Below are 20,417 nucleotides of genomic sequence, written 5' to 3'. Positions count from 1 at the left end.
GTCGCCTGGAGAATTGTTAAAATGCAGAGTCCTGGGCCACACATCCAGCCTGCTGACTCAGGAGGCTGGCGGTTTAACAAGCTCCCCCGGTGAAACTTACTAAAAGTTAAGACCTTCTCAACAGAAGTATCAATACCTTCCCCACTAATTTCTTTTCTACCTGCTACAAGTTACTCTCTCCCCTTCACTGAAGATGAGATTTTTATTTGAGGGTTTCCTGAGTCCCAAGCTGACTCCATGAATTGGTAAGGAGAAAAACTCACAGAAGCAACTCACAGACTCTGATTTCCTTTACAGATCACTTCCTTCCTTCCTTGTCTCTTCACATCTTTCCTGACTCAGCATTATCATTTAAAGACCCATTAGGCAGGTTATGAACTGGTACATATTTTACATGCATTATTTCATTTAATCATTGAATCAACCCTTAGAAGAAAGTACTGTTATTTTTCCCATTTTACAGATGAGGAAATAGAGACTCAGAGAGCCAATTATGTTCCAGAATGTCAAGGAAGTGGTGGAGCAGGATTTGGGCCAAGGTTTGCCTGAGTCAAAGCTCGTTCTCGGGCTTCCCTGGTGGCTGAGAGTCCGCCTGCCGATGCGGGGGACACGGGTTTGTGTCCTGGTCCGGGAAGATCCCCCATGCCGCGGAGCGGCTGGGCCCGTGAGCCATGGCCGCTGAGCCTGCGCGTCCGGAGTCTATGCTCCGCAACGGGAGAGGCCACAGCAGTGAGAGGCCCGCGAACCGCAAAAAAAAAAAAAAAGCTCGTTCTCTTAGACTGCTATGCTTCTCTTCCCTGTCAGTCTTTCCTAAAAACATACCTTTTGCTTTCATTGCATTTAATTGGTCCACCTTTCTACAATTCATCAGCCAGCTTTCGGGGATTGGTACAAAAACACTTCTCTTGTTCTTTGGTCTTAATAAGAGACATTGGAACATATCAAACCTTTCAACAGGTATCTTTCAGTCATTGGGAAAGTAGAGGCACTCCGTCAAAATTTGGAAATGTCTTTCCTGGCAAGCTACCCAGAACATCTTTCTGGTTGTTTTCTCCTCTCCCGTGTAACATCTCTTACCACTGGCAAGGGAAGGCATGTCACCCACCTTTCTCATTAATGCTGTGAATGATGGTTTTCCCTTCGTTATCTGTAGTTATTAGGAATGTAATAAGACATTCATTTTCTCCTCGCAGAGAACAGGAAACAGAACTATCCTTTGAGAAATCTGTAGATAAAAGAGTCATTCATTAGGTTAAATGAGATTCCAAAAGAGATTTTTTTTAAAGCAAAGTAGCACTGAGTTTTATTATACAAATAGGAATTTTCAACATTGCAGAATAGGAATAGAAAAGACATAGAATTTTCCCTATCCACTGAAGTTTTAGTTTCTACTCCTGTTCCAGAAGAACAGTTCCAGGTGTGGTCAGTCAGGACTGACCATCGAATGCACCCATCAAAATGATGGTGGTAGGATTTCAGTACAGTGAAGTACTTCAAGGCAGGTACGCTTAGCTGTCTTGGGAATAGGATGGCTCTGATTATGGTAATGAGGAAGCTATACGTTCTCCTTGGCTGAGAGCATCTGGGAGGAAGCTGAGATTATATTTCAGAAAGGGACTACACAGTCCAAACTGATAGTGGTATTTCTAAAGGGGCCTTTCCCACAATGGCATAGTCAAGATTGCTGGCCACGTATTGTCAAAACAGTAAATATAAATTAATATGAGGAAATGGAAATTGAAGCGTTATGTAGCTCAGGGACCACCAGGATAAGGGTAAATCCCAGAATAAAAGGAGACCAGGATGACAGTGGGCCTACCACTCAGTATAGCCCTTTTCTCAATTAAAAAAAATTCAGTTTTCCTCAAATCTTTTCCAAGTAGAAGAAAAATTTTGAGCTTAGTCAAGAAGCAGAAAATGAATGTCATGACCGTAATTGATAATATAGTAAAATGGTCAGTCTAAGATGCTAATACTATTTATGAGCCATTTTAGTGATCTGGTACCCATGCCAAAATTACATAGGAGTTTTCTAATTAAAAAAACAAAAAACTTGTTTAAAGTTCTCCTATCTTCTAAGTTAGAGACTTTTTTAATGATACTGTTACAAACACTTTTTTTCAGAAACCTGTAAATAGAATGACCTTTTGCTCTTATCCTAAAATTCTAAGACATATGATCCAAAATTAGTGTATTATGATACAGTGGGTCAGAATACAAAACAGGGACTGTCCCAGATAATATTGGACATAGTCTTGTTAGACCTATAACTTTTCTCATTAGCTTCAACATAAAAAGATTTTAATAAAACAGAATCTACATGTGTTCCTCTGATTCTAACAAAGAAAAATTAAGTAATAGTCTATTTTTTGGTTCAACAATGCTATAGCCATAGCAAGATAGAAAATTAAGTTGTCTTTGCGTTTAATTTATAAGTTAAACATCTCATGCCAGAGTCTGTAAGAAGCATGCCTGTATTATCTATCACAACAGGGACTAGTAAAACATTTGGCATTATTAATAAGATTTCAGAGGATAAATTTAAGTGAACAAACTGTCTTTGAATCCATTAGAAGCATCTATTTACATAGGGATATTAAGAAATCTAATTACAAATTATTCTCATCTGGTCCTAAATGTTTACCATCATCCAAATCACCTCGGAGTTCTGCAGTGATGGATTCCAGGGACCCACCCTGGCTCTTCTGATTTGAGAAGTCCGTGGTTTGGACAGGAGCTTGCGTTTTAGTGAATTGTTAACAGTATTTTTAATGAGGTGATTCTGATGAAGAGGTTTGGGCACCTCTGGGCAGCACTGATTAGTGAAATTTGTGATATTTCATGTGTTTGACAGCAACAGAACTGTATATATAATTCATACTTTGGTCATTTTTAGATGACCTCCACCACACATTCTCCTACCAAACCACCCAGTTAGCAAGGATTCATGAAGTCTCCGGGAATATGCTTTTCTTTTTTTGTTTTGGAGTGTTCTTTTCCTTCCCTCCCCGTCTCTGCCGTGACAGGGGACACCCGCCCTGTTCCTCTCAAACTTACTTAATGGAACATTTTATTCTCAGGTAGAAAATATGTGGACAGCTCATAATACTCCTTTCAATAATATTAATCCTGCTTTTTTATTTTCCCTTAAAGAGCTACACTGAAGCACAGGGAGGCTTAATTTACTTGGCCAGGATTTTTAAAGTTTTAATGGAACCGCTAATATGACCTTTGAGTCACGACTCCCTTCTTGCTTTAATTACTTCACCACTCCTTTTCATGACTGTTATGACTCTAGATTTAGCCTGTTTTGTAGTGTTTGGGTATTAAAATGCATTATTGAATGTGCAGTGAAAAGGTCCAGCTTGGGCTGGGGATTTGCATAATTAGCTGCTAAGGTTTTCTTTTGTTGGTTCATTAGAAATGGACCTTTCTTTTTTACCCACTTTTATGAGTGCTAGCAGTGCTGTTCTAGAATAATACGATGAAAATAAGATCTCAGGCAGTCCGTGAAATCATACTTAGAAAAGGAAGAAATGTGAGAATGGAGGTGAAAAGGCTGGGGTCTGGGAAGGTCCAGAAAAGATGTGGAAAATATAAACTGTCTGCACCATTGAATCAAGACAACCATGTGTTTAAGACCCCACCTTTGGGGCTGAGGTAGTAGTTCTCAGTGAAAACAGTTTCCCAAGGGGGGGGAAAAAAAAGAGTTCTATGGTCAAATAAGTTTGAGAATCCCTCCTTACTCTAATTCCTCCCTTTGCTTCTCCTGCAAATTCACAATGCACATTTAATTTAATAGACAAGACAACTCTCAGTCTTGCAAAGAAAATAAAAGCTTAGCTTCCCATTTACAAAATTTATATGACCATGGGTGCTTTTGTCCATTTAACACTTTCAGAACTAGTGTTCCATGGAACACACTTTGAGTAACAATGCTCTGAGTACATGAATATTGGGGTAAATTAAAAACTTCTACTTCAGTAAAATGGAGTGAATAAAGTTAAACCATATGTCCTTAGAAATACTCACACAAGTCACCATAGCACAGGTGAGGAATAATTTATTCAGATTATGAAGTTTATGGTTATCTTACTTTACTCTCCATGTCCTTATTAGGGGAAGAATGGGCTGATAAAAGACTCCATGGAAGAGCAAATACGTTGTGATAATTTCAAGATAATATGATCAATAACATAACTGGATGAATAACTTGAAATAGGACTTATAAAAAGGCCCATTAGAAGAGTGACTTTTTTAATTCACAGGCTGACAAAGATAGTTTTTCTCTCGAATTCATCAAGATTAGTGCTCTAAATGGTACTGGTAATCCAATTATTATTTTTGATTTCTGAGTTAGAAATAGTTGTAGTCCCCTATTTTGAAGGTAATTTAGTCAATTATACAAGAAGAATAATGCAAAAATTTTAAATGCCACTTGAGAATCTTGTCTTCCTCTCAAATCCAAGCATTTATGATAACCTATACTCAGAAAACTGTGTATTTAAATATAGTAATTCCCTGTTCATGATTTACATGTTTCCAAGGTTTACTTCTTTTTTCCCCTCAGCACATTAGATTTCTCACGCTGCTAGTCAATTCAGTTCTAGTCATTTGCAGGGCATTTTCTGCAATTTTTAGTCATTTCTTTAAAACACTTGGTAAATATCCCAACTGTTTGCTGTGAAATGAAGCCAGAAGGATATGCTGAGATTTTGTACTAGTTACTAATGTGGACAGGCTACAAATCCCACTTTACTCGGTGCTTTTACTGCATCTTACCTTCGGTATTAGTGTAAGGTACATACCGTCTTGTCCAATTTATGGTTATTTGGCATATTTATCTGAGGCACCAGAAAAGCACAGGCAAGGGGTTTCAGGAGCACTAATCACGCCCCTCCATACAGGGTTATTTAACTGTGCACAGTCAGAAACCTCAATTTTAAAACAATGTTGGTAAGTTTCAAAACAATATAAATATCACTAACTTATTTCACTTTGGAAATGGGTTAATTTCTGTATTCTAACTTCGTCTATTCAAGATACATATCCTAGAGTGTCATAAATTATTGTCTTGGTTATCCCACTCCTCCTGAGATGCACCGTGGCGGTGCCTCTGAGGCGTGCAGAACAATGTCCCTACCTGAGCAGCAGGGGTAAGGCAGGGAGTTTGTGATGATGGAAAAACAAATCCCCCCAGATGGTCCCTTTGGGAGAAGTCAGTCATCGGCTTTGTTTTAAAGTTCACAAGTTATTTTTTAAATGTATTACCAGCCAAAATACAACCAATTTACAGATTTGAGATAACATCTTGCCATTAGAAAGAATCTGATTTTAAGTAAGTAACTTCAAAAATGGCAGGTGGAAGCAAGAGCAGAGTTTGCTTAGCAGTTAAAGGTAACAGGCCCTTCTTGTAGTTTGGGACCAAGGCAACAGGGAATTAAGGATGACCATGTAATGCCCATGTTTGGGAAGCTGGGAGTAAAAGCATATGCAGGGGAGGGCAGGAAAAATGGCCACTAACCAGAAACTGCCTGGTGTCTGAGAGTTGCTGTCAGAAAACCCATATTATACCTTACTTTGTCCTATCGTGAAATAAGGTAATCGGACGATAGAGGATGATTTCAGGTTAGGAGGTTAACATTTAGCTATTTCTTCAATTTTCCACTCTTCTAATTCAAAAAAATATAGCATTCTGGAATTCTCTCCAATTGCATGTGTTAAGCAGAGATGAATTTGCAACAGAGCAAATAGCATAGCCGGGACTTTAAATTGCTTGTCTCCCAAACCATCAAGTCTTTAGCCTTCTGGAATGCATTTACTCTTAGAAATGAATGCGAGTGAATTAACACCCTAGTACAAATGAGGTCGAGCTACTGAAGAGCCCTCCACCGAATTTCTGCCTCTCCAAAACTGTGCAAAGGAAAGGAAAGCAATTTCAAACAAGTAGAACCTTCTTCTTCGTTGATGGTCGCACCAGCTAATTTGCATTTGTCAACACAGTCTTCTCCGGCCTGGCCATCTGCAGACAGGTAGCATTCAATGCAGCTCCTGTGAACATTATTCAACAGAGTTGATCAGTTTGTGTTGGTGGAAAATAGATACGCAGCTGGGATATTGCTTTAATGCTGCTACTATGGTTCTGGCTATAGGAGTGTCTCAGAGAGGATATTGTGTTTCGTTACTTTCAGAAAGATGGTTGGGTGCTGTCCAAGAGGAAACTCCTTTATTCTGAATTCCATTCAGTAATCAGTGTTCCATGAGCCAGCCTTGATAATAGCCACTATCCTCATTCATCTGTACTGATTGCTTCTGATTGGTTAGATTAAAATTATTTTTCCCCAACAACAACAAAAAACCCAATTATTTTGGTATTTGATTTAGCTATATTTTCATTAAACATTTTCCTGGGAAGGGTTTATGGTACTAGACAAAGTGTGACTTTCTTAATAGAAATGGTCTGTGTTTTAACAAGAATTCCAAGAATTCTCATATGTCCTGAATGACTATTTTAAAGATTCACTTTTCTGTAACCCTTTTGAATGCGTCCAAGCCTTGATAGGGGTATTTTCAAAAGCTGAGGATTACAGCCTGGATCCTCATTAATGCAGGTTTTTAAATAAAGGATTGCTACTTATAGAAAAGTGTATTTCCAAGAACATAGCCCAGGAATTAAGCTACTCTAAAGATGTCTACACAGGAAAGTAAAGCTTAGACCCTGAATTAATCTCGTGCTGACAATCACTTTACAGATGGATAGTGTTTGGAGTAACCCAAAGCTGCAAGTTTTCTTACTGTGGGCACACATTATGCTGACCCAGGAAAGGTGTGCTCCTCTAAGTGCTGGAAACATTCCCCACGCCCACCATGCCTCACCACATCTCAGCTGAAACAGCACTTTCTTAGGCAAGCCTTCCCTGATCCTTATCAGTTAGTTCCCTTGTAGTGGAAGCCTCTGAATTCCTCTGCTGGAAGGGTTTAGGAGCAGCAGTCTGTGTGGAGTAGGGGTAGCAGTCTTACCTGGAAGTGGCCTTTGCACTGCAAGCACACTGCATGTATCCGGGTTATATATTTACTTGGAGTGGTTTTGCAGTGGGGCTGCTTGAGATTGCGGAAGCCCTTGAAAGCTCTACACCTTTGTGCATGCCACTGATGGCTGCCCGAGCTAGTCTGGCAGCTTTATCTCCTGCCATATAGTTCCACTGCACCCTCTCTATCCCTTATTGTAACTGTTAGTCCAGATATCATTATAATTACGTTTTTAAATGTTCTGTCTTTCCCAGTAGATGCTCAGCAGCTGTGACAGCAGGAACTGTAACTGTTTCAGTATCACTGTATGTCTATGGCCTAACATGATTCCTGGCCTATAGTAAGTACTTAATACCTATTTGATAAATAAGTGCATGAAAGAATAAATAGAACGGTTTCACCTCAAAACTAACAAACACCAAGGGGATCACTCTACCCGATTTCTCAAATTCAAACTACTTGGACTATTAATTTCATGTCTTATAAACCAGATTTAAGATTGAATTATGTATGACAAAGAAAACAAACTTCTGGTTACCAAAGGGGAAAGGGGAAGGGGAGAGATACATTAGGAAGTTGGAATTAACATACACACACTACTATATATAAAATAGATAAACAACAAGGATTTACCGTATAGCACATGGAACTATATTCAATATCTAGTAATAACTTATAATGGAAAAGAATCTGAAGCTGAACACCTAAAACTAACACAACATTGTAAATCAACTATAGTTAAATAAAAAAACTTTTCAAAGAAGATTGAATCATGTTTACAGAGAAGATAAAACAGAAAAATAATAGAAGAAATACCTTGAAATGACATTTTATATTAAATTCTATTCAAGTAAGTCTAACCTTGCGCCCGTGCTTCTCTTGGCATATGTCCAGGCACAGTGACAGAGAAGTTCTGACACCTTGGATAGTGAGCAACCACTGAGTGAATATTGATATTGATTTTCTTACTTTGTTTACATTGGAAATGCACATGTCCCCATTTTAGGTACCAGAGTTAATGAAAGTATGAACTGCTTAAGCACGTTTGCTGTGTAATACATTATACCTGCAATGTCCTAACACAGCCAATTTGGAGATTTGCTTCACTTAACCTGCAAATGTTGCCCCGCTTTCATTAAGAAGTTAGCTGCCAAGCAAAGAAACTTTTTTTTTTTGGTACTGGAAAATAAAAACAATGTGGTTGCTTTGTTGCTGTTGTTGTTCACATTGTATAAAAGAAAGTGTCAGTCACAATAGCTGTGTAGAATGACAACCAAAGAAAGGTGCCAAAGAGCATGAGTGGTAAAGAAGAGGGAAGGAATGGAAAGCCAAGATCATCTTTCTGCCTCTTTGCCTTTATGAGTTTATAGATAGGAATGAATCAGTAAGGTCAGGCTATAAACGTCTAGATAAGAAAGAAGCTTGGCTGTATCCCTTAAAAAAGTACTGAATGTGAGTGTCCTCAATCTACTCCCAGGGCATTCCTGATGTGTGGTTGGTACTGTAAGGGAGAGACTGTCGATGTTATCAGCGTGGGACATCAGCTCAGCTTCCCCGCTAGGCTCTCTTGCAGAAATGTGACTTTGTGGTCCTGGATCATCAGCGCTGAGAGGCAAGGGAGAGGCTGACGTTCCAGGCTGACGATCGCAGGGGCCCTGCGGGTTTGTGTGTTTTGATGGAGGCTTGGAGACCAAAGCCAGCAAGAACAATCTGAGGTCTGAGTGTATAAAATGTCATTATAACTTTGATCACCATGAACCCTATGGACAGGAAGGACTGGTGAGCGTAGAGACATTACCATTTAGAGTTACAGGGATCGCCACAGGTGGGACAACGTTCGCAGGTGGGTCCCGAGGCTCCGGGGTTCGTGCAAACGCACTTGCCGCACACACAGCCCCCTCGCCCGCTGCAGAGCGCCCCGTCTTCGGAGATGCAGGGCTCCGTGCTGGTGGTGCAGTTACAGTACTCGCCCGTCCAGCCGCTCCTGCACACGCACTCGCCGCAGTCACAGTCGCCGTTATCTGCAAAACAAAGCCCTGGGTTTCTTAGGGCTAAAGCCACTTCCGGTTCTTGGGGGCCATCTTTTCTCTTTGCCTTTGAACACCATCAAAAAGACAAGAAAAAAACGAGAAAAAAAGTGAGTGCGTGTGTGTGGGTCCGGGGGGGAGTGAGCGTAGATAGATTTTATGGAACGTATTTTGCGAACTGTGTATATTCATTGATCTGGTCTCTTAACTGAACCAACTTGATTGCCTGATGTTATATCCAACAGAATTTATAACCAGATGAAATAAGATAGTCCAGAAGCCTATAATAGCTACTTGGTGTGTGTGTGTGCAAGTATGTGTGTGTATATACAGTTGGTGCTTGAACAACGCATGGGTTGGGGCACTGACACCCCCGCCCCCGCCCCACTCTCACCCCTCCCCCCAGGCCAAAATCTGAGGATAACTTTGGACTCCCTCAACTCTTAACTACTAACAGCCTCCTGTTGACTGGAAGCCTCACTGATAACGTAAACAGTTGACTAACACGTATTTTGTATGTTATACGTATCATATACTGTATACTTACAATAAAGTGAGCTAGAGAAAAGAAAATGTTATTAAGAAAATCATAAGGAAGAGAAAATACATTTACAGTACCGTACTGTATTTATCAATGCCGTAAATTTACAAGACGAATCATCTGGCAGTACCTACATCAATATTGTCTTATAACACTGTAGATATTATACAACTTACCAACATTAGACATCAAAAATGAAAAGATAATGTGAAAAAGAAATTCATATTTATTTACAGATATAGCTATTCATGCCTTGATAATGAAGAAGCAGCAATATGATTGCTTTACGGTAGCCTAGTATAATTGATATAATTGCTTCCCAGTAGCCTAGCCTATACACCAGCGAATGAATTGTTAAAAATGTTTATGGCATACAATATTATAGACATATTCATATAGAAGCATGATTACATTTTCTAAAAAACCACTTACCTGTAATGGTAGGCTGATACGCAGTTTCTCCAATTATGAGAAAGGCATACTGTACAGTAATATAATGCTTTGAAAGCAAAGTTATAAAACAGTAAGAAAACTAACACATTATTAATTTTATAGTAAATATCACTCACCTTATGCCTATGTAAGAATAGACTAGTATCTATATACACTGTATGCATTCATGACATACCTAAATATTTTTTTGATATTTCTGGCTATGCAGTTCATCTGTGAGTATGTTCAAATTGTTGCAAATCTCCAAAAATTTTTCCAATGTATTTATTGAAAAAAAATCTGCACATAAGTGGACCCACGCACTTCAAACCCGTGTTGTTCAAGGGCCAACTGTGTGTGTGTGTGTGTGTATATATATATATATATATATGTAGTTTTTAAAATTTTTTGCTTTCAATTAAGGTGCCATAGGATAGACATACAAGATAGACTTTAGTAACCCCACCTCTACATCACTCAAGCTGAGTAATCATGAAAGCCTCATCTATAGAGGGAATAAAACCTGCTTCCAGTGGTTGTGGTCAGATGAGATAATGTGTAAATCTCCTAGCTTTGTATTCACCAACTAGATGTCCTACAGGCATACAGTGAGTGCCCAACAAATTCATTTATTTAACAAATTTTAATTGAGCATATATCATGTGCCAAAGATTGTTTTAGGCTTGAGGATACAAAATTAAATAAGACAAGGTGGCTGAGCTTATAGCTTAGTCTAGGAGACAGGCAAATAGATACCACTGCTAATAAGTACAACGTGATAAGTGCCATACACACAGAGGAAGTTTCCAAATTAGACAAGAGATCTGGGGAAGTTTCCAGAGGAAGTGATGCTTGAGCTGAATTTGGAAGATAAGGATAGAAGAAGAGGGTTACGTGCATTATAAGCAGAGAAAAAAGCATAGGTAAATGACAGAAGTGTGTAATCACATGGCCTGCTTAATACCCATACTAAAGTCACATGAATAAAGCCAAAGGTGTGTATGGGGTGTCTGTGAGGATAGGAGGAAAAGGTCCACAAAAATCAGAAATCACATCATGAAAAGCTTTATGGACTAAAGTAAGAGGTTTTATCCTGAAAGTTATGAAATTTTAAGTGAGGGAGAGACCTGAAGAGATAGATATGTGTCTAGAAATGTCCTGGCATCAGTAGAGAGAGTCAAACTAGACACCGAAAAGCAAGGAGGTTCTCCCAGCAATAGAGGCAAGAAGATATGAGGCCCTGAACAGTGTCCATGGGAATGGAGAGGAAAGGGTTCGGGTGAAATTCACGGCATGGGATGCCCAGGGCGGCGGAGAAGGGGAAGAGAGAGGATGGAATCCTCCCCAGGCCACCCCCCTGGGCTGCTAGCTGGATGGGGCTGCTGTTTACTGCCCTGGAATGGAAGTAGCTCATGCGGTGCCTTATCCCCAGTGCCTGGCACAGAGAGCGCTTAATGGTTAAATGAATAGATTGTTCTGAGGCAGACGAGGAAGACCAGCTTAGGATGGGGAAGACGATGAGTTCATTTTTGGTTCTGTTGAGTTTGAGGGACCCATGGGTTGTTGAATACGTATATATAGCCCTGAAGTTTGGGGTTTGGAATCCACCAGGGATAGATGGCAGTTGAAGCTGATGTGGATGAGATCATCTAGGGCAAGCAGATAGAGTGAGGAAATCCCTGGAGAGCATCAGCATTTAAGATGTAATCAGAGAAAGGGATCCTCACAGAAGAGGCTGAGAGACAAGAGCGGCTCCTGAAGAGGTCCTGAAGAACTGGCCACAGAGTACTGTCCGAACTACTATAAAATGTTAAATAAAGTGTTTCAGGTAAATGGGCTTGTGTGCTCTTTCATAATATTTTTTTGGTGCCTGCCATGCCCGAGATCCTAAATTGGCTTTTGCTGTTCCAAACAAACAGCATTTACTTACAAATTTCGTAACTGACACTTTTCTTCAGAAAAGGAAAAGCGCACCAGCCATCGCCTCCCAAGTTTTGCTCTTTGGCAACATTCCAAAGGCATGTGGGCATGGTGGCGGTGGTTGAGTACATAGTGGGTGAGTGCACAGGTGTAGAGCCAGACAGCACATGTTTGGGTCCTGGCTCTGGTACGGGCTGGGACAAGTTGGGAAAATTACTCAACCTTTCTGTGCCTCAGTTTCCTCATTGGTAAGGAGGGGTTATTAATAGCACTACTTCATCAGACTGTTATGATGGTTACCTGAGATAATATATAACAATGTTTAGAACAGTGCTTGGCCCATAAATAAGCAATATCTAAGTTATTATCATTACTCCTAAACACTATCCAGTAAGAAGAATCTGATAGCAAAATTATCCATCAGTATTAAAACTCCTGTAATTATACTGAAAACCAAACAGATGTAAAAGAAATCACAAGTGAGGCAGGTTTCCATTTGTAGGAGACGCTGCCGTGTTCATTGTAGAAAGAAGCATTCTGGGTTTTCTCTTGTAAACTTTGGTCTAGAAGGTCATTACTTTTCTATCTTCATGACCTGGCCTTAAGAGACATGGAGTAGGAAATCACAGAACAAAGGATAAACCACAAAGATTTTGAAGCTGGATTCTGACTTCTCCTGGTGTATATGTACCTGTATCTATATCTATATTTATATATCTACATCTGTATCTGTATCTGTATCATCTATATCTATATAGAGAGGGTAATATAGTAATTTGTACATATATATACTAAAAAGACTTACACTTCTCTAATGAAAGATGACTTGAAATTTATCTGGATCCATGACATTAAGACTGCATTTCATAACCTATTTAATTCATAATTGAACTAATTAATTCAAAGCTAAGAATAGTTAGGTTATTTAGGCCAAAACCATTCATTTAATTTTTATATGTAAGCTGTCCTCTAAAGTACAATTGCTTTTTGTTTCTTCCTCAGCAAGAGGGGAAACTTACTTTCATGATAAGGGGGTGATTTCCACATTGAAGTTTATTCTGAAAAATGTATACGGTATATAAATATTGTCAAATGAAATGTGCACTTCCAAAGGCTTTGAGAATGCCCAAGTGTATCACTGCATATAAGAATTACTTGGCAAAAATTTTAGAAAACCCTTCCAAGAGCTCCTTTCAGAACTTAGAAACCCCCCCTTTCTGTGGGCCTTCCAGAACCATTAACCCAGTCACAAATGTTGTTAATCGATATCCACAAACAGCCAATTATCTAAGGTACCTGTTCATACAACAATAACAACAACAACAAAACTTCATAATGGCTTCATGTAGAGGTAAGATGATAACCAAAGATCAAGAAAAAATTATCAGGCTCTTTTGAGAGGGAGATATCTTTCTGGAATGCCATTGACTGATAACTAAGTGCACAATGGCAGGAAGTTTTTTCTGTAGTGCTGTTTGCCTGTTAGAGTTTCCAGTCTCTTAGAATCAAAATTTAAATGACTAATGGAATTTGGGCAAGGGAAAAATCAATGGAGCCCTCTATCTTTGAGTGCTTACAGATGGATGGAAGAAGGTGCATGAAAAGAACATTGTGATAATGGCCCTTCAGAGAAGCAGCACATTGCAGAGTATGTTAGTTGTAAAATAAGTGAGATTTACATGAGAAATGAGGCTGTAGCATAGTCAGGCCTCTGTGACAAACAACAGCAACAATAGCTTGTGTGTTCACAAGGCCAGGATCAGTTTTATCCCTACACTAAGCACAATGCCAGGCACATAGTAGGTGCTCCATTGCTCTTCGTTGAATTTGAATGACTGTACTTTTGTTATACCTTTTAAAAGAGAAAGCTACTAATAATAGAGGAACATCCTTTGAGATGTTACTGAACATGAAAAAGCATTCGAGAAACAGTCATGGTTGAGGATGGGAAAGTACCCCAATGTATGAAGGAAATGGGCATTGGTGAAGTTTTCTGAGTCCAAATGAAAAAAAATTGTATTTTCTAAATAGAATTTCTTTAGCGATCACTGTATCTGATTCAAAGAGAGGCACTATTGTCAGACCATCTGAACTACAAATGCACAGATCAAGTTGACTCTTAATCTATGTCCGTCTGCATGCGTGACACAAAATAAACTGAAAGACCACCAAAAAATGGGAAGAACTGTGTTGCTGAACATAACCCATCGATTTACACAGCCTTAGACCTCTGACTTCAGATCTAAAGGGTGAAATACAGGTGGGGTCATAATTGCTGTTATACTGTATTTGATTACACTTTGGAGTTTTTTTTTTTTTTTTTTTGGAAAGGCAATTTCAAATGTCTTAAGCACATATTTTATTAAAGATTTCTATTAGAAATGCAATCTGGGGTTCTGCTGAATAGATTCTTTTCGAGACTTGGTGACGGCCTCTGGCTTCAGGCTGTGTTCTGTCTGCATTGTGTGAAAAGAAGACCAATGTGGGTTTGGAAACACACCCATTAGATAAGGAAAAACACCTTTGAATGAAAGGGGAGAGAAATGTGTCTCAATCTGGACAGACCCTAAACTTTTCACTCTTCGGTGGGGAAGAAAGAAGGCAGCCTCAGAGGAGTCTATTGGCAGCAACAGCAAAAGCCAAGAAATGAAACAGAGGCGCACTTCTAAGGGTATCAGATGTTTTTCAAAGGCCTTTTCCCCTGAAAATCAGTCTCTTTTATATGTTCCTGACACTGTGGTTTGAAAACGTAACTTGCTTAGTTTTCTGTAAAGATAATGGCTTTCTGTTTTGAAAAGCTATCTGCTCACACATTGTGAAAAGAAAAAAAAAGCCATGAGCTTAAATTCAGCAGTCGGTTACGATTTCAATTGTAACACAAATCTGTATCATTTAAAAGTATAATTAACACATTTGTAATTCTTGTCTGACTAGATTGTACTTAAATACGTATGTGCATCTCTCAGAATGATTTTATAATAGTCATGTTATATGTAATATAGCTTTAAACTAAAGTGATTTTTACATCTACAAAGGATATTAGAACATAAATAGTTCTGCTACTTAAAATTTTTCTCAATCTCAAAAAATTCCAAGGATTTTTCATTTTTACCCTTTCCATAGCCTTCTTCACATATGTCCTTATTCATCTTTATTATACCCTGTGCCTAACCTAGTATCTGTTACATAACAGGTGTTTAATAAATATGCATGGCATTTAGAATTTTTGTGTCCCTCGTCCCTTGCAGCATGCTCCTTAAGTAGCCTGGCTTTTTATCTTTCCGAAGTAATAAGCATTTAAGAGTTGAGTCAGATACCAAGAGCCTGATCCAGAATAGTCTGGAAGATAATGGCGTTCGATTACATGCAGTTTTGTGGCGTCTGGGTAATAACCAAAGAGAAGGCATCCGTCTTTTACCTACTTACTCCCAGGGAAATAATAATAGAGATGTAAGTTCAGCTGGCAGAGATCTCACCCCTAGGGAATGTCAGAGCCAGAAAAAATCATAAGGGAAGATCAGCTACCTTAGTCTAAAGGTCAACCCACTCAACTGATCAGCAAACATTTATTGAGCACCTGCTGTGCCCAGGTGGCTGTGGAAGGTGCAAAGGATACACAGCCCTTCCTTGATACGTGCACGGTCGCCCTGTAAGGTGGATTTGGACATGGCCTACCTCCACAGAGCAGCCCTCTGTGTCTCACGCAGGAGAAATTGTCACACTGGCAGTAAGGGCCGTAAATGTCTCCATAGGGGGACAAGTGGCAGATGCACTGCCCGCAGTAGCAATCGCCTCTTCCGCTGCACGCGGGGAGTTCCGGGGCCTCCTTGCAGGAGTCGGTGCTCAGCGTGTCCTCCCCACACTCGCAGTGAGGACCCATGTGGCCAGGGTGGCAGGCGCACACTCCACACTGGAAGGAGCCGTTTCCGTTGCTGCATCTGGAGCTGTTCACCTCCACTTCCTTCTGACAGTCACAGCTGCATTCTGGACTGACAAGGATCTCCAGGGCGTCCCCCAGCCCCACAGGCTTTATGACAATGTGCCTGCTTCTTCTCTCACAGTTTGGTATACTCACAGTCACGTTGAACGAAGCCTGGAAAAAAGAAAATACTAATTATCTTCTGCTAGCCACCAATATGCATGGGAAGAAACAAAGCTGCTTGGGGATCAGCTTTGCGAAAGCATTTATTAGGAAATCTTTGAAAATCGCTTTTGAAATTCTTGAAAGGAAAAGTCTAGCTTCAGTGCACTAAGGTAACTTCTGACAGATCATCTAGATGTTTTTTCAGATGACCTATGGGCCGTCTACTTACTGTGTCTCCCACCTTCATGTGAGAACATTTCTTTTGGTGTGGAAAGGGGGTCCCAGTATTACAGACAGCTGTGAATGACAGGTTGAGTCCTTCTGTGTCTCCTAACACCTCCAGCTCCACCTCAGACCGGAGTTCCTTTAGATAAGACATAAAGAGTTGAACGAAGTCACAACCAAAAAATAGAGCCAGAAGAGAAGAATCTGTGAATCATGTTCATTAAACAACAAATAAATAAAATTAAATTGGGTCTAAAAGAAATTCACCATATCACCAATCAAGCAAGAAAGCAAGCAATACACACACACATACACACACACACACACACATCATATTTTATCGAATCTAAGATGCCATCAATTATAAGATACACCATTATTTTATGACAATTAAACTATGACAAAATACCTCGAGATCATTTGGCACTACATATGAATCAAACCTGTCCGTCTATCATTGCTTTAAAAATTATTTTATCCATTTTGAGGGTTGGAAAAATTTCTCCAGTCCTGAATTGCATTGCTTGGCATATAAAAGGCAAATCTTTTGCTGTATCTCAGTAACAAAATATAACAATAGCTTGCTTTACTTGTATCCTATGTATCATCATTTTTAGGTCCCATAAAGCAGCTGGTTGTTACTTTATAAGGAATACAGATCATTCCTCCAACAATGAATATTTGCTTCGCTGATATCAGTATTTGTTTCCCTCTTATTCAGTTTTGGTACATTTCTGCGCAAACAATAACTTTTCAGTATCGAGTCATAGTGCAAACCTGGAAGATATTTAAAAATAGCAATTGTACTCGACACTACCAACAGTGTACTTAACGAATTGAAGTGACAATAACACATACAGTTACTGCCAAGATTATACATGTGCAGACCATGAAAACTACATTGTGACTTCCATTCTATTGAAAGCATTGGTAAGACATGACTAATTATAAAATGTATCCCAATTTTAGAGATGTTAAAATGTGAGAGAAACTGTGCCTTGAAATCAGTGCTGGAATTTATAGAGTCCCTATTGTACATTTAGTATAGAGCCAGGTCTGGGGGATGGGTATAAGACAGGATTTCTGCCCTCAAGATGATCATCTTGCTGAAAAAATAAGGTGGAACCAAGTGAAGCAGTTAACGTACAACGTCAGTCAATGTACCATTAAATTAGAAAAAAAAAATTGTGTAATACATAAGGGTTTGGGAGAGTTCAGGAAAGAGGGCGGTCAGTGAAGACTGAAGTATTAGAAGACTAGTCCTTAATGGCTGTGTTGGATTTAGATGTGTGGAGGGGATGACAATGGTATTTCAGGCGAGGGGACCAAAAGAGAGAAAGCTCAGTGCCAAGAGTGGTACAGAATGGAGAAAAGAGGGTCTCAGCCCAAGCCTGCACCCCTACTGTCCGGGGTGACACCAGACCACAAGGAACCCTGAGGTTTGGAGAGATGAGTTAACACCTGCGGGAAATATTCCATGAAGCTTTTAAGCAGGGGCCTGATTTACTGAAAAGGCAGCTGCAGGGAGGTTGTCTGGAAGGCATGTGCAGGACAGGCCAGAGGAGGGGACAGGAAGATTTAAGTCAAGGAGGCTGGCATGTTGCTGCACTCACCACGCCTGAGGCATGAGGAGCAGGGATGCAGTGGCTGGGATATGCGATGACGGGGCTGGAAGAGGGGAAGACTAGATACAAGGCGTGTGGGTGATGGCAGAGGGGTACGTAGAGGCAACGTTTCCCAGGAGGAAGAATGTCAAGGAAGGGGAAGGGAGAGCTGCTGTTTGGGGAAAGCTAGTGTTATTATTCAGACCTTCTTTATTCCTCTTTCTTTTATAGAAGTTTGTATTTGGGGGACTTCAAAACCAAATTAATTTCAATTAATTTCAAAACCAAATTATTTTTAAAAAACAAATTGCAAAATACTATGAAGTAAGTTATACTTCATCGAAAAGGATTTGAGTCCCTATACCCATTTCATTGATAGAATTTTAAAAGCATATTCTGCTTCAAACTTTCCTGAAATATAATTTTGCCAACTGCATGGTACAATAACCCTGCTTTCCTCCTAATTCTAAGGTGCTGACTGTAAATTCTAAGTCACTCCTCTTCCCTGCTTTGTTATTTGCCCCACGTGGTCACTCCTTCCATAGATGGGCACAGGCTGACTTCTCAGAATGTAGTCTTTGTCAGAGATTAAAGTGTCGTTTCGCAGTCCTAAAGATTATTCCCACCATGTCTTAAGATTTCAATTTCTGCCAATTTAGCATTAAAATATACCCTTTAAATCTGTTTTATCTCAACTAGTTACATTACCAGTTTATTCATTCAGAAAATATTTATTGAGTGTCCACTATGTACCAGACACTGTTCTAGGTGCTTGGGAAACAAAAACGTCTAAAATAGCTTACCCCTGGATTGAGTTTATACTCCAGTGTGGGAAGACAGAAAGGAAACCACACAATAAATAAGAAAATTATGTAGTACCAGGAAGGTGATAAATGCTATGGAAAAAAGTTAGGGTGGGATAATGAAGATTAAGAGAGTGTGGGCAGGGGGTATAGGCTACAATTTTTAAAAAGTGATCAGGGTGGGATTCATTAAGAGGGTCACTTGTTTCTCTATGACATAAATCACAGCAAGATCCTTTTTGACCCACCTCCTAGAGAAATGGAAATAAAAACAAAAATAAACAAATGGGACCTAATGAAACTTCAAAGCTTTTGCACAGCAAAGGAAACCATAAACAAGACCAAAAGACAACCCTCAGAATGGGAGAAAATATTTGCAAATGAAGCAACTGACAAAGGACTAATCTCCAAAATTTATAAGCAACTCATGCAGCTCAATAAAAGAAAAACAAACAACCCAATCCAAAAATGGGCAGAAGACCTAAATAGACATTTCTCCAAAGAAGATATACAGATTGCCAACAAACACATGAAAGGATGCTCAACATCACTAATCATTAGAGAAACGCAAATCAAAACTACAATGAGATATCATCTCACACCAGTCAGAATGGCCATCATCAAAAAATCTAGAAACAATAAATGCTGGAGAGGGTGTGGAGAAAAGGGAACCCTCTTGCACTGTTGGTGGGAATGTAAATTGATACAGCCACTGTGGAGAATGGTATGGAGGTTCCTTAAAAAACTAGAAATAGAACTACCATATGACCCAGCAATCCCACTACTGGGCATATACCCTGAGAAAACCCTAATTCAAAAAGAGTCATGTACCAAAGTGTTCATTGCAGCTCTATTTACAATAGCCCAGAGATGGAAACAACCTAAGTGTCCATCATCGGATGAATGGATAAAGAAGATGTGGCACATATACACAATGGAATATTACTCAGCCATAAAAAGAAACGAAATTGAGCTACTTGTAATGAGGTGGATAGAACTAGAGTCTGTCATACAGAGTGAAGTAAGTCAGAAAGAGAAAGACAAATACCGTATGGTAACACATATATATGGAATTTAAGTAAAAAAAATGTCATGAAGAACCTAGGGGTAAGACAGGAATAAAGACACAGACCTACTAGAGAATGGACTTGAGGATATGGGGAGAGGGAAGGGTAAGCTGTGACAAAGCGAGAGAGGCATGGACATATATACACTACCAAACGTAAGGTAGATAGCTAGTGGGAAGCAGCCGCATAGCACAGGGAGATCAGCTCGGTGCTTTGTGACCGCCTGGAGGGGTGAGATAGGGAGGGTGGGAGGGAGGGAGACACAAGAGGGAAGAGATATGGGAACATATGTATATGTATAACTGATTCACTTTGTTATAAAGCAGAAACTAACACACCATTGTAAAGCAATTATACCCCAATAAAGATGTAAAAAAAAAAAAAAAGGAGGGTCACATTTCAAGAAAGTGAGAGGAAATTAGCCACACAGATATATGTGAACAGAGTGTTTCAGGAAGAGGGTGCAGCCAATGCAAAGGCCCTAAGGGAGGACCATGTCTGCCTTGCTCTGGGAGCAGAAGAGCAAAGAGGGCAGGTTTGCTGCCCTGGAGCAGAATTAGAGGAGAGTAACAGGAGGTGAAGTCAGAGGTGATGGGGTGGAGGGGAACAGACCTGATAGGGTTCTCGTAGGATGTTATAAAGAATTCGGCTTTTACTCTACGTAAAATGAGAAAGCAATTAGGGT

The 20,417-nt window shown here is 39.7% G+C and overlaps 1 protein-coding gene across 6 annotated transcripts in view; it reads right to left on the bottom strand.

Moving 5' to 3' along the window:
- ITGB6 (integrin subunit beta 6) overlaps nucleotides 1-20,417 on the bottom strand; it is a 69,936-nt gene that overhangs the window by 12,102 nt on the left and 37,417 nt on the right. For 3 of the 6 annotated variants that reach the window (XM_029225946.1, XM_029225948.1, XM_029225949.1), the window contains 5 exons: nucleotides 16,263-16,397; nucleotides 15,625-16,042; nucleotides 8,828-9,050; nucleotides 5,954-6,051; nucleotides 1,106-1,225 (listed from right to left, as the gene is read on the bottom strand). In XM_029225946.1, coding sequence (XP_029081779.1) covers nucleotides 1,106-1,225; nucleotides 5,954-6,051; nucleotides 8,828-9,050; nucleotides 15,625-16,042; nucleotides 16,263-16,397 — 994 coding nt within the window. Of the gene's footprint in view, nucleotides 1-1,105; nucleotides 1,226-5,953; nucleotides 6,052-8,827; nucleotides 9,066-15,624; nucleotides 16,043-16,262; nucleotides 16,398-20,417 lie in introns of all 6 variants that reach the window. The other 3 variants (XM_029225944.1, XM_029225945.1, XM_029225947.1) reach the window with 1 other exon arrangement.

The sequence above is a fragment of the Monodon monoceros genome, unplaced genomic scaffold (genome assembly GCF_005190385.1).
Source record: "Monodon monoceros isolate NGI ecotype Baffin Bay Population unplaced genomic scaffold, NGI_Narwhal_1 Super_Scaffold_16, whole genome shotgun sequence".
Lineage (NCBI taxonomy): Eukaryota > Metazoa > Chordata > Mammalia > Artiodactyla > Monodontidae > Monodon > Monodon monoceros.
The sequence above is the reverse complement of the archived record's forward strand: the minus strand, read 5'-3'. Positions and strand labels throughout refer to the sequence as shown.